General features: G+C 41.1%; 1 protein-coding gene across 1 annotated transcript in view; it reads left to right on the top strand.

Moving 5' to 3' along the window:
• The window catches only part of VWA8 (von Willebrand factor A domain containing 8), a 425,342-nt gene that overhangs the window by 380,714 nt on the left and 31,944 nt on the right, over positions 1–12,684 (top strand). The window contains exons 35-37 of the mRNA XM_012648214.1: positions 2,479–2,587; positions 5,762–5,918; positions 12,062–12,170. Coding sequence (XP_012503668.1) covers positions 2,479–2,587; positions 5,762–5,918; positions 12,062–12,170 — 375 coding nt within the window. The remainder of the gene's footprint in view (positions 1–2,478; positions 2,588–5,761; positions 5,919–12,061; positions 12,171–12,684) is intronic.

Genomic DNA, 12,684 nt, shown 5'->3' with positions numbered 1-12,684 from the left:
GAGACTCTGTCTCAAAAAAGAAAAAAAAAGATCTTATAAAAGAACCTGCTGTAGATCCTAAAGATCCTTCCAGAAATAGTCCAGAAGTCTTTGGGGCAGCGGCAGCATTGTTGTAATAAATATATCTTTATGTATAAAAATAAGTATATCTTCTTATCTTAAGAAATGTATCTCAATGTATAAGCTCCATTATGTTTGCTAAAAAAAAAAAAAAAAAAGTTAGACTGCAGTCATACCTTTTATATAGATTTCTTAAATTAGCAACAGAATAAAACCCTATCACAATTTTGAAATGGTCCTTGTTTTTCCCATTTCTCATGGAGGACATCTATAGGCTGCTGTGAATATCTCCAAACAGCATCTCCAGGTCTAAGGCAAGCTTGTCCCTGAGCTGTGGTATCTGATGAAATAGCCACTACCCACACGTGCCTATTTAAATTTAAATTTTACTTAACTAAATTGCACAAGCCATATTTCAAGTGCTCAACAGCCACATTAGGCTAATGGCTAATAGCTACCATATTGGACACTGCAAATATAAACATTTTCATCAACATGGGAAATTCTATTGGTTAGTACTCCTCTGGAATTCCTGTAGTCAGTGTACATATTTTAATTTACTACTTATCTATACTATCTGTGGACAAGTTGGAAAGTGGTGTCAAGTTCTGGGGAAAGTATTTTAAATGTTCATTTGTTCTCTGAATGTTCCTAGCTATTCTGACTAGTGTAAGAAAAAAGGAGAAAAAATTATTTTTAGAGTATGATTATGTGTGTGGAATTTATATCAATTGTCATGTCTGGCTACTAAATTTTCTTGAAGTATACTGAAGTTATGGCAAAAACATTGTTAATGCTGCCAAAGCTATTTGTAGAAAAGTCTGGTTAACTAGAAATCTCTTTACAATGTCATAACATTTGAAATGAACCAACTTAGACCTAAGACAATGGAAGTTATGTTGATTTCATTCTTAATGGCCATTTCGTTTGCAAAGACCTCAAATAACTACCTATTTTCATTAATCCCAACATTAAGAATGAAAAACCATGTACAAATATGGAATGGTAAGCTCTACAGACTGGCTTCAGACCTATTTGCAAGCTCCCTTGTTCCACTGTAAGTAGTTCAAGGGCAGGGACCAATCCTCCATGGCTTTGTAGGCCCCATGCTACTTCACATGATGTCCCGCCAGTATGTTTTCTGTAAGTCTGTTTGAACATATAAATGAGAATTTGATCTTGTCTTTCCTGAAAATCATTACATTTGAGAACAGGCTAATAGTGTAAATGAAATGTGTGAAAGCTTTGAGTTCTTTTTATTGTAGAGTAGGACCAACTGAACATCTGACTACTAGGACTCGGATTCCTGTGTGGTTATCAAACCTTTTGGAGACTCTGTACTGAACAGGAAACAGGGATCAATGAGCTAGAGACTCTCATAGAGGAGGGCTAAAATGCCGCTTATTCTCTTGGAATTGCAAGAACAGTAAATCTAGTTTTAAATTAAAGATGAATTAGGAAAGCTACAAAATACCATAATAAAATTGGAGTACGTCCAAAAAATAAATAAGCAGTTTTTAGTATATGTGGGCGTGTGTAACATAAATCTATCACTGAGGCATACATACATTATTTTTTGTTTTTCTTTTCCATATATTTAACATAAAAGGGCATTTCTTGGAGTAATGGGATTTGTTTAAAAATAAAAATAGGTAAATGTATATTTACTGACTCAGTTGGATGGGCTAGATGGTGATCCTTTTAAACCACTGGGAAATATCTGTCTCTGGTGAGATCCATTTTCCCTGTGTCTGGTAGGTCTCATGCCTCGTATAAATGCTCATGGCATGTTCTGCAACAGGAGAATTCTGGAGCTATAACCCCAGTGCAGCTCCTTTTCTTTTCTCTGTAAAGAATTTTTTTTGGGGGGCCAGGCGTGGTAGCTCACACCTGTAATCCTAGCTCTCTGGGAGGCCGAGGCGGGCGGATTGTTTGAGCTCAGGAGTTCGAAACCAGCCTGAGCAAGAGCGAGACCCCGTCTCTACTAAAAATAGAAAGAAATTAATTGGACAACTAAAAATATATAGAAAAAATTAGCCGGGCATGGTGGCGCATGCCTGTAGTCCCAGCTACTCGGGAGGCTGAGGCAGGAGGATCGCTTGAGCCCAGGAGTTTGAGGTTGCTGTGAGCTAGGCTGACGCCATGGCACTCACTCTAGCCAGGGCAAAAGAGTGAGACTCTGTCTCAAAAAAAAAAAAAAAAAGGAATTTTTTTTTTAATTTAATTTATCTCCTTCCTAACTGAACGGATGTTAAATCTGCTAAAATTTTTGCCAGATACTCACAGCATCTATCACATCCTGTGGCCTAAGGTTAGGAGATGCCTTAAGGACTTAGGGGAAAAGAATTCTTCTTTCTGTCATTCAGTTCCTGGTATTGGTCATAGGACAGTGATAATGTCTCAATTCTTCATTTTTAGATAACAATCAACAGAGATAGTGGTGAAGATGTGAGCTCCCCCAAACACGGAAAGGAGGACCCAGACAACATGCCGCACGTAGGCGGCAATACTTGGGCTGGCGGAACAGGTTGGTAGCATGGGTGTTCTGGGTCAGGCTTCCTGAGGCTTCACAAGCCCATCAGGCCAGCACGCCACCCCTGAACAGGCTCAGGGACCAGCTTTCCTTCCTAGCCTCCCCCGTTACTCAGTTAGATTGTGTTCTTGCCCTCTGCCCAGCATGACATCAAGACATGCAAAGAGCCTGGCATTTGGAATCCCACAGACTCTTCAGCCCTATGACCTAAGACCATTCCCACCTGAAGGGGGGTAATGTTAACTGCCTTAGAAGGTTGTGGTGAGGATTAAATGAGATTAAGATTGTAAAGCACTGAGCACAATACCTGGCATGAAGAATGTATTTATTAAAGTGTTAATCCCTTCTTTTAAATTCCATGACCTTGGGATTGTGCCAGAAATCTATAGTAAATTCTTTCTTGAGCAACTGACTTTGAAAAGAAATGGTCCTTGTCTTCCACATCTCAGTGAATGTGTTAAGGATGCAAGATTTTGAGATAAGAGAGCTGGTTGCAGTTTGAACTGATGGCCGTGGTCCATTCCTTCCTCTTGGCTGCCGGACCAGAGCATTGTTCCCAGGACTGTCGTCTTCCTTTTTCCTCCGCAGTCAGCTGGAGCAGACACATCTGCTGGGCCACAGGAATAGGGCCAGACTGTGTGCGCACTGTCTGAGCTTATCGGAGCTCTGTACTCCACCTTCCCTTAGGATGGTCTGCGCCTCTTGGCCTTGACAGCCTAGGGAGGAAGTGGGTTCCTGTGCTGAGACAATGCGCTATCAAATGTGCCTGTGACTTCTCGCCTACTCTGTTTATTCATCAAGCAACAGCTTTAAAGTAAGGCTATTTTTAGAAATGTCCTTTGATCTATAAGTTAGTGTCAAGCCAACAAGATTTAATCCATATGGAATGCATTGTGGAAGGACCTGGCCTGGCCAGATGTAGGTCCCAGCACTCTGGAGTGAAAGTTCATATTTGTTATTCAACTTGAATTTACTAGCTCGCGTTTGCTTCTGAAGCACGTGCCCAGACTGAAGACCCTGCATTTGCTTCCCTGGCCTCTTATTTTTCAATTGATCAAGGCCCTTGGCTTCAATTTCTCTTTTTCTCTCTGTTGTTCTTCTCCCTCAGAATTCTGTACATTGAACTTAGCTCTGGCCCAAGAGGTCATCTGATTCCCTTTTCTTCATCAAAGCCCTCCCTTGCCCTCCCTTGCCCATCCTCGCCCCCATCTTCTGAACTGCCTTGGGATGTCCAAGCTGAGCTTTAAGAAGATTACGCCTTGCGGTCTTAGAACATCCTGCTAGCGTTTTCATTTAAATAGTGCAAATTAAAGGCTCTGGGAAGTGGAGATCATGAAGAACTCTCCCCCCCTGCCCTCTCCACCCCAGTATGACTTTCCCAAGGACCCTGTGACTCATGCTGGCCACACCAGCCCTAACAGTTTCACCACTTTCCTCCTTTCACCAGAATGACGCTCTAATTCATGATCCGCCCGTTCCTAAGGATAACCTCCTGAGGGAAGGGAATCAGGTCCCAGAAACCACTTTTCCACCTGTAGCTTACTGTCATTTTCCGATTACTGCGCCCCTCTGCCTATAGGCTGACCGTGAGTCAGAGCTGGGAATCACATACATCCAAGAAGGAATTTTCCACCACTCATTTCTGAATAAAAGTAAAATAAGATATGCTCCAACCAAAAGATAAAAATACTGTAATTAATAGGCTGTTCTCATGGTATTTCCCAAAGGATATGCCCGACCTGGACTTTCATAAAGGAAGCGGTTCACCCTGAGTTCTCATTTTTAGTTTGTTAGACAATTAAAGCTACAGAGGAGAAGAAGAAAAGCTTTCGAATTTTCTACTTTATGAAACTAGAAATTGCTTAATTCGTGTGACTGGGGATTATTTAAATAATAATAGTAAAAATAGTCCTTTATGTAGCTTTTATTGTGTGCCAGATAGTGTTCTAAGTGTTTTAGCTTCATGACAATCCCCATGAAGTAAATAATATTAAATACCGGTATCCTGATTTTATAGATGAGAGACTGAGACACAGAGATGTTAAGTCATTTCCCCAAAGACACACAGCTAGTGAATTGAAACCAGGATTCAAACTCAGACAGTCTGGCTTAACTATGCAATAGTACACAATACTGCTACTCCACACTGTAGTGTACTATACTGCCCTTCTAATATTGGATTCTCTTCTAAGTTCCCAAGTTATGTATGAAAGAACAAAAGAAACCAGTTCCTAGTATCCTAATCATTATAGCAGAGGTAACAAACTGGTAGGCCAAAGGCCAAATCTAGCCAATAGATGTATTTTTTCTTTGGTTACCATATGTTTTAAAATAATTTGAACTTGGACAAATTTAGACAAGGTAATTCTCTCTAGTTAGCCAGTATCCCCACAACGTCTTATAATTACCTAACTGGCCTGATAGGCATTTAATTTATATTTACAACATAAACAGTTCATACAGTGTTATATAATGTATACTTACAAGCATGTAAAACTTGAGTTTATATCGAAAGACTGTTCTGCAGCTGGTGATGTTTGTCTGTTGAATATTGTTCAAAGCTAAAAGTCAAAGTTGGTATAACAATTGGCTTCTAATCTTGGCTAAGCCAGTGATAAAAGGTCATGAATAGGCCACTTAACGTCTCTGTGCATCATTTTTATAATTTGCAAACCAGAAGAAACAGTATTTGCAGCCTAGCTGTCTCTCAGTATTTTAAGGAAAAATAAGGTAACATGAGGAAGAGAAGAGTTGATATTTAATTAGCAAATATATACATCTAGGATATTGAAGTCACTCTTATAGGTACAGAGGTACAAAAATAATTAAAATATGACCCCATCCATCATATACTTGTTGAGAAAATAAAATAAAGATTAAAGATAAATTATACACAAGAGTACTGATCCCTATGAGGTCGAAGCGTCAGATAAGCTGTCACAGAATTTGGACTAAGTCCTTGAAATATAGGTAGGATTTGGATGGATGGAGAAAAGGGAGAACATCCTAAACAGGGAACAGTTTTGTTTCCAGAAAGTCATTTGAATATTTAATTACTAGTTAAGTACAATGAATATACTTTACAGGACTGTCTTAAAGCCATGATCTGACTTTGGTTTTGTGGTCAGGTTCAAACTTACCATCTGGCTTTCCATGCTTTCCTTCCAGGGGGAAGAGACACGGCAGGTCTGGGTGGCAAAGGAGGTCCCTACCGGCTGGATGCAGGCCACACAGTGTACCAAGTCTCACAGGCCGAGAAAGATGCAGTTCCTGAGGAGGTCAAGAGAGCCGCGAGAGAGATGGGCCAGAGGGCATTTCAGCAGAGGTCAGTGTCCCCTGGAACAGCACTCGCTGCTGTGGTGAAATTTCATAGTGGATTGTGGGTAAACCAGGATTTGTGTGATTTTCTACCTCGTGCAGCAACTTGGACCACAATTGAATTCCATAACCACTGCCTCTCCCTGATGGAGACAGCCAAGTGAACAAAATCCCCTCTTCTTCTTACTCAGGCTCTTTGAAATTTATTGATCACATATGACTGTGTAGAAGAAGGAACTGAGCACATGAGAAAGTAAAACCAAAGATATTTCTCTTAAGAGAAGTTAAAGTTTAAATCATTCCATCCATGTCCATGTGTATAGGCCATATAGGGAATTCAGATAACTCTACATGACGTTCTTCCTGCCCTCAGGAATCTTATGGATTGGTGTGGAGACAGGGCTAGTATACACACACACACACACACACACACACACACACACGCCTGTTAAGTGTTAATGTCACATGATACAGAGGCTGTGTCCTCCAACAACGCAGAGAGGGGCAAGGGTGGTGGGCTGATGTGAGGTGGGGCCTGAGTTCATCCAGTATTTGGAAATGGGAAAAGAAGAGCTAGAACATTCCAGGAAGAGAAAACTAGATGAGCAGAGGCACCAGGGCAGGATGAGCACAGTGTCTGTGGCGGAGGCAGCCAGCTTGCCCACCTAGGATAAGGGGTACCAGCGGGGGAGAAGTGGGCAGTGAGGCTGGATGGGGAGGCCTTGTCAGCAGGTGGAGGCCTTGAAATCCAGGCCGACGCGCCTGTGGCTGTTAGATGTTCCACAGCTGTTCTGGGCTACTTTAATTGGACCCGTCTAAAAAAATAAGAATCCACATGATGCTCTCGATAGACATCCACATGTGTTCTTCAGCTAAAAGTGAAAAATGCCAAAGAACCAACAATGTCTCCTTTCAGATTGAGGGACCTGGTGGTGGTTTGGGAAGTAGAGTGACATTTTTGTGCTCAATTAAAGGAGCTGGGTGCAGTCAGAAAAAAGTATGCGCAAGGGTATGCGAGTTATGAAATTCCTCCCACATAGAACATCTGGTATCACGTTACATGCTGTGCTTTCACATCCTGCAAGTAAACAGCGCAGAACAATAGAGACAAAAATGCAGGTCCCGCCTGCCACACCCTCAGGAAAGTCTGCAAGGACTTTCAGGACCCTCGTGGGCCCAACAGGTAAATAACATGTGTGTGTTAGAGGCAGGAGTGTTGCTCTCAGCCCGTCTGCTGGCTTCCCTGGTGACCTTGGACAGTTTCTTTATCCACCGTGTGCCAGAATTTGTTCTTCTGGATCTAGGGGGTTTCACTCTCTTTTCTTCCAGAGAGGCTATGAGGACAGAAACTATGTTAGGAATGAAAGCAGTTGAAACTTCTCGAAAAAAAGGTGGGAGGAATACTATAATGAAAAGTCTTGTTAGAATTAAAATACTGCTCTACATTTCATATGAATAATGAAGTATCCATTTAGGAAAAGAGCCAATTAGATATGCGTCATTTTCCCCTCCCCAACTAATGAATTCCTATTACTGCCACCCATAAAACCTCCCAAGTAATTGTCCAGTCTAAATTTTTGTACAAGTGGACAAGTGGCTAGAGTGTTGTGGCACACAGTAGTTCACAGGGAGGCAGAAAGGCCTTGCAGTGGTGCTTGGACACAAGTGTGCAACCCTGTGTCCAGCTGCCATATGGGGATAAGGAACCTGGTTCTATGAAGGGCCATTGGCCCACAGGGGAAGAAGTCAAGGGACATCTGCACTAAGAAGGCAACTGGGTGTAGTGGATGTCAGAGAGGAAAGAGAGGATGTGGGGAAGGGAGTAAGTGAGAAAACCATACGCCTCTGTTGTGTACAGCAGAGAAGAATCTCAGTGGTAGTAAAAGAGAATACCATAAGGTGGTTGAAAGACAGAAGTTGGCAAGGGTGTGAGAAAAGCGAGGAAGAAGTAAAGACACATGGAAGTCCTGAGAAAGACAGAGGCACAGAAAAACACCAAGAGAAAAATGTTGCTTTCTGCTTTCATGTGGAAACAGGACTTCTATCCCATTTGATGACTATTCCATTTAGTACGGCTAAAGATTTTTCTTTAACTTTTTTTCCTTCAACTTTTCAAACATAAAACAAAAGTAGAGAAAAATATATAATGAATCTTATGGACCTGACCCCCCCAACTTCAAGAAGAAACATCTGGCTCTACTCCCAGTCCTCACCCCTGGCTTGTTTTGAAGCCAATCCAAGACGTTCTGTCATTTCATGGTACATATTTCAGCGTGTATCTCTATAATATAAGAACTCAAAAAAATACAAACCCACAATACTATTATCATGTCTTTAAAAAGTAATAATTCTTTACCATCATCAAATAATTAATTTTAAAGCTATTTTACCACTTTAGGCATATGCAGAATGAGGTCAGGTCCCACCATTAATGCTTCTATAGCGCCCTATACCTCCTCTCCATATCGCTTATCAATCCTTCACATTTTATGATTTGTATGATTAGTTGATTGTCTCTCCACTGCCTATAAGTTCCTTGAGGGCAGGGATCTATCTGTTTTGTGCCCTAGTATAATTCTAGGACCTGCATGCAGAACCTGGTACATGGCAAACACTCATACATATTTGCAGAATGAATAATACATGTGTGCATACAAGAAATAATATCACCCTTTAGTACTTAATTTAGAGACTGGCTGAAACTAGGCAGTCCCAGCCATCAGCTGGAAAGTCCATTCCGTTGCCTTGCAGAGCCTGATACTACAGATGGGTTCCTGACATCATCAACATAGCACTTCCTTAGCATCCATTGGTATCTGGTGTGAGGCTAGATACGAGTCCCTACATATCAAGAATATACTAACTCAGGCAGACTAACAGAGGGAGACAAGCATAGGACATGCATGAAACAGAACAGAAACATCACACCAATGAAAAGTGAATGGAATAGACAGTGAGGCACTTGTACACACTTAGAAAAGCACTTAGGGTGGGCACCAGCTGTGGAAATCACATCCACTACCATTTGCAAAACTAATCAGCCTCACACAGTGAATCTCGGCTTATGTTTGTTTTCCTCATAATTGATTCAAAATTATAGTATTTAAGTCTGACCTATAAGAAAAAGTAAAATGAGAACTAAAATTCCCAGACTCTTACGTAACAGTAAATATACCCTTTAAAAATATACTGTGCCAGCAACGTACAGTTAGTCCACATAGATTACTAGGATGCGAAGCAGCTGTGCCCTGCAGTTTTGATCCCAGTTAAAGAAGCAAAAAGACGTATTTTCAGCTTGTTTTGTGGGCTTGAGAGTATTAGCAGTGGGAACCTTGTTTGATCCAAGGGCTAAAATTTCCTATTTTCTTTCTCCATTCCCTGCTTTGGTCTTCATCTTTCAGAATTTGTTATCAGCTTTGAACACCTTGTAGGTGATCTTTCTGCAAGCTGACACAATCTGGAATATGATTTCCAGATTTCTTCGTAATTGAAACAGCATGTGGTGTGTTTTTGGGTGCAACATGATCTGGGAGCTAATTCTGATCTCTCTGCAAAGGTCTGTCTGCTCAAGGTGACTCGCCAACTGCCTGGCTTCTTCCTTGATATGTATCTATATGTTCGTATGTGTATATACATACAGATAGGTGTATGTATGTACATGCATGTGTATGTGTACACGTTCATGTATGTGTGTGTGTATATTCCCTCCTCCATCCCTGTCTCACCTTCCCTTCCCCCCAAGTACAGCTAAGTCTACATTTTTTCTAATCAGTTCTAATCTCCTTTCTTGGGGAAAGAGCATATTGACTTCCTAGGTATGAAGTGGGTAGGTGGCATATCCTGCAGTGCTCACTGTGCCCAGCTTCTGTCAGCCTTGATACTTGAGACATAACTTAATCTAATGAAAATTCATAGATTTCAGAGACTGCCAGAACTAAACATAAGAGGTATTGTTAGAAGGTCAAGTCCTATACATGTATTCCTTCTAGTTCTTCAGGATAGAGAGTTAATTAGATTTAGAAGGGCACCTTGGCATGTCGCCTCACAATACAGCCATTCAGATATTATGGTGGCCTTGTCTATATTTACCTTTTGATAGTGAGTGTTTTCAAAGTGCTATCCAACAACATTTATTGAGTGCCACTGTGTGCCAGGCATTGTGCTAGGTGTTGGAGATTCAAAGAAAAAATAAGACATGGTCCTTCTACTTAAGGAATAGAATAGAAAACATCAGAGTACATCACATATAATAAACATATTTTTCAGTTATACACCCCCACACACATGCATTTGTGTGTACTAGATCTCAATGTAAACCATATTTCCTACTGTGGAAAAGAAAATTTGAAAAACATCATGATAGAGGGAAACAGACCTATCTATTAAAGCAATAGAGTGTACAGGTTCCATGGTAGATGTCTGTATAAGGTATATAAAAAAGGAATGGTCAGTTTTATCCAAAGGATCAAGCCAGACTTCTTAGGATGTCACCTTTGAGCTGAGTCTTGAAACCTGAGTTGGTGTTAGCCAGCCCAGCTGGGTGGTAGGGCAGGAACTGCAAATCTGCCCCATGGTAGGTTAGGCCTAGCATTATGCAGCTGTAATACGCTTCCAGTGCTCTGCGCCATCATGAATGGATTCTTCCCAGTGCTTGGCCTGACGGGAAGGAATAGAGACCATTTGTTCTCATTCAGTATTTGGGGTTTCTGTTTTAGCCCAAGGAGATAAAAATATACTTCAGTTAAGAGTTTCAGCTATACGCCTAAGATCCATACCTCCAATGTTGCGTGCCTGCATACACACACACACACACACAAACACTCACACACACACAGCGGTTTAGAAGATTGTGTTATGCTTAGGCTTTTGAGGTATGCATTCATTATTCCCTGTCCTAGAGTCAGCACCTTTTATATTTATAGAAATTTATGGAAATGTGCAATTCAATTAGTGTATGATGGATACAACACTGTAAAACCCAAGAGAGGGCGCCCCGTGAATGGACTTTCTACTTATAATTAGTGTAAGATGCTGCATTTTAAATAATCCTGAGTCGTATTTTTATTTCGGTCATTCATTTCAGTTTATTTTGAGCACCTGTTACATGTTAGGTACCATGCTAGGCACTGTATATATAAAGATGAGAAAGACTCAGCCCTGACCTAAATGAGCATAGAGCCTAGTTGGGGAGACAAAAGACAGACAGTTATAACAAGGAGGGTAAATGCTCCGACTGACGGAGGAATGAAGTGAGATGAGAGCACAGAAGACAGACCTGGGGGTCAGAGCAGGCTTCCTAGAGGAGACGATAATTGATTTGAGTCTTGAAGGGTAAGTGGAGTTAGTAGGCAAAGAGGCAGGGAAAGGGCACTCCAGGTGGGAGAGAGGCACCTGTGGGAGCATCAAGGCATGGGCCATGGTGTATGGTGTGTGCAGGGAACTGTCAGTGCACTGGTGGCACTGTAGCAAAAGCAAGTGATGAAAAATAAAAAGGAGCAGCATACTGGGAGAACAGAATTTCAGAGCCACAATAATATTAAAATATAATCTTCCTATTTAAGGTACACTGTCAGCAATTTTAGAAAACTCTTGTATGAGCATACATAACAACACATTAAATTATGTTCTTTGGGCCTGAACTGTTATCTTGGTCAACCAAATAGATGACCTTCGTCTTAAAAAGCAACCCATGGGAACTCTCTTAGGAATTTGCCACGTGAACTGATCAGCTGCCAGCCTCACAGCGTGTCTTTGGGATATAGCAGTGGTGTGCTATAGAGCCAACTCATGCACGTTTCTCCAGAGACCCGATTGTGCACATTTCTAACTCAGTGTTCAGTGTTAGTAGCTTGAAATTGATCGTGGTGGCAATATTTACACCATGAAAATCACCGAATACTGTAAGTCAAGGCTTTAAAAAAAAAAAACAAAAAAAACCTGGAGGGCCAACTGTTAACTATTTACCAGCACAGCACTGGACATTCCCCTCCTTTGAATCTATAAACATAGCTGGAGACATCACTTCTTGCTTTTTCTCCTCAAAGTCAATCTAAGTTGCCAAGGAGTTTGCTAAAGTTCTAGCAGTAGGGGAATGAAAGTAAAAGACCCACATGCACAAGCTGTTATCCTTTTATGCCCTTTTGGTTTCAGGCTGAAGGAGATCCAAATGAGTGAATATGACGCTGCGACTTATGAAAGGTTTTCAGGTGCTGTTCGGCGACAGGTGCACTCCCTCCGAATCATCCTGGATAATTTACAGGTAAGCTTCCATTTATAGACCAAGAAAATAATCTGGGCCCAAAATATGGTTTGCGTTGAGATCTAATACACACAAATGCATGTGTGTGGAAGTATATAACTGAAAAATGTTTATTATATGTGATATATTCTGATGTTTTCTATTCTATTCCTTAAATAGAAGGACCATGTCTTATTTTTTCTTTGAATCTCCAGTACCTAGCACAATGCTAGACCTATCCCAAAACTGTTGGAGTGAGTCATCTGAACCCTAATCAGCCAGTCAGAAAAAATTAATCAGTGCTAAAATGTCTGCATGAAACTGTGGACTCATCCCACAGCTTTCCTAGTTGAGTTCTCCAAAGAAAAATATTTAACCTCACCTCTCCTCCTGTCCAGGAAGCAGTAATTTTACCAGTAACCCTAGTAGACACCCAGCTTCCTGAGTCCCTTCATATAAGATCTATCAGCATCACACCTCTACTGGAAATTCACAAATAGAATTCTCTTCCTACAAATCATGTTACTGTCATTGA

Source organism: Propithecus coquereli, unplaced genomic scaffold, assembly GCF_000956105.1.
Source record: "Propithecus coquereli isolate 6110/MARCELLA unplaced genomic scaffold, Pcoq_1.0 Scaffold11, whole genome shotgun sequence".
Taxonomy (NCBI): domain Eukaryota; kingdom Metazoa; phylum Chordata; class Mammalia; order Primates; family Indriidae; genus Propithecus; species Propithecus coquereli.
This window is presented reverse-complemented; position numbering and strand designations above follow the sequence as displayed.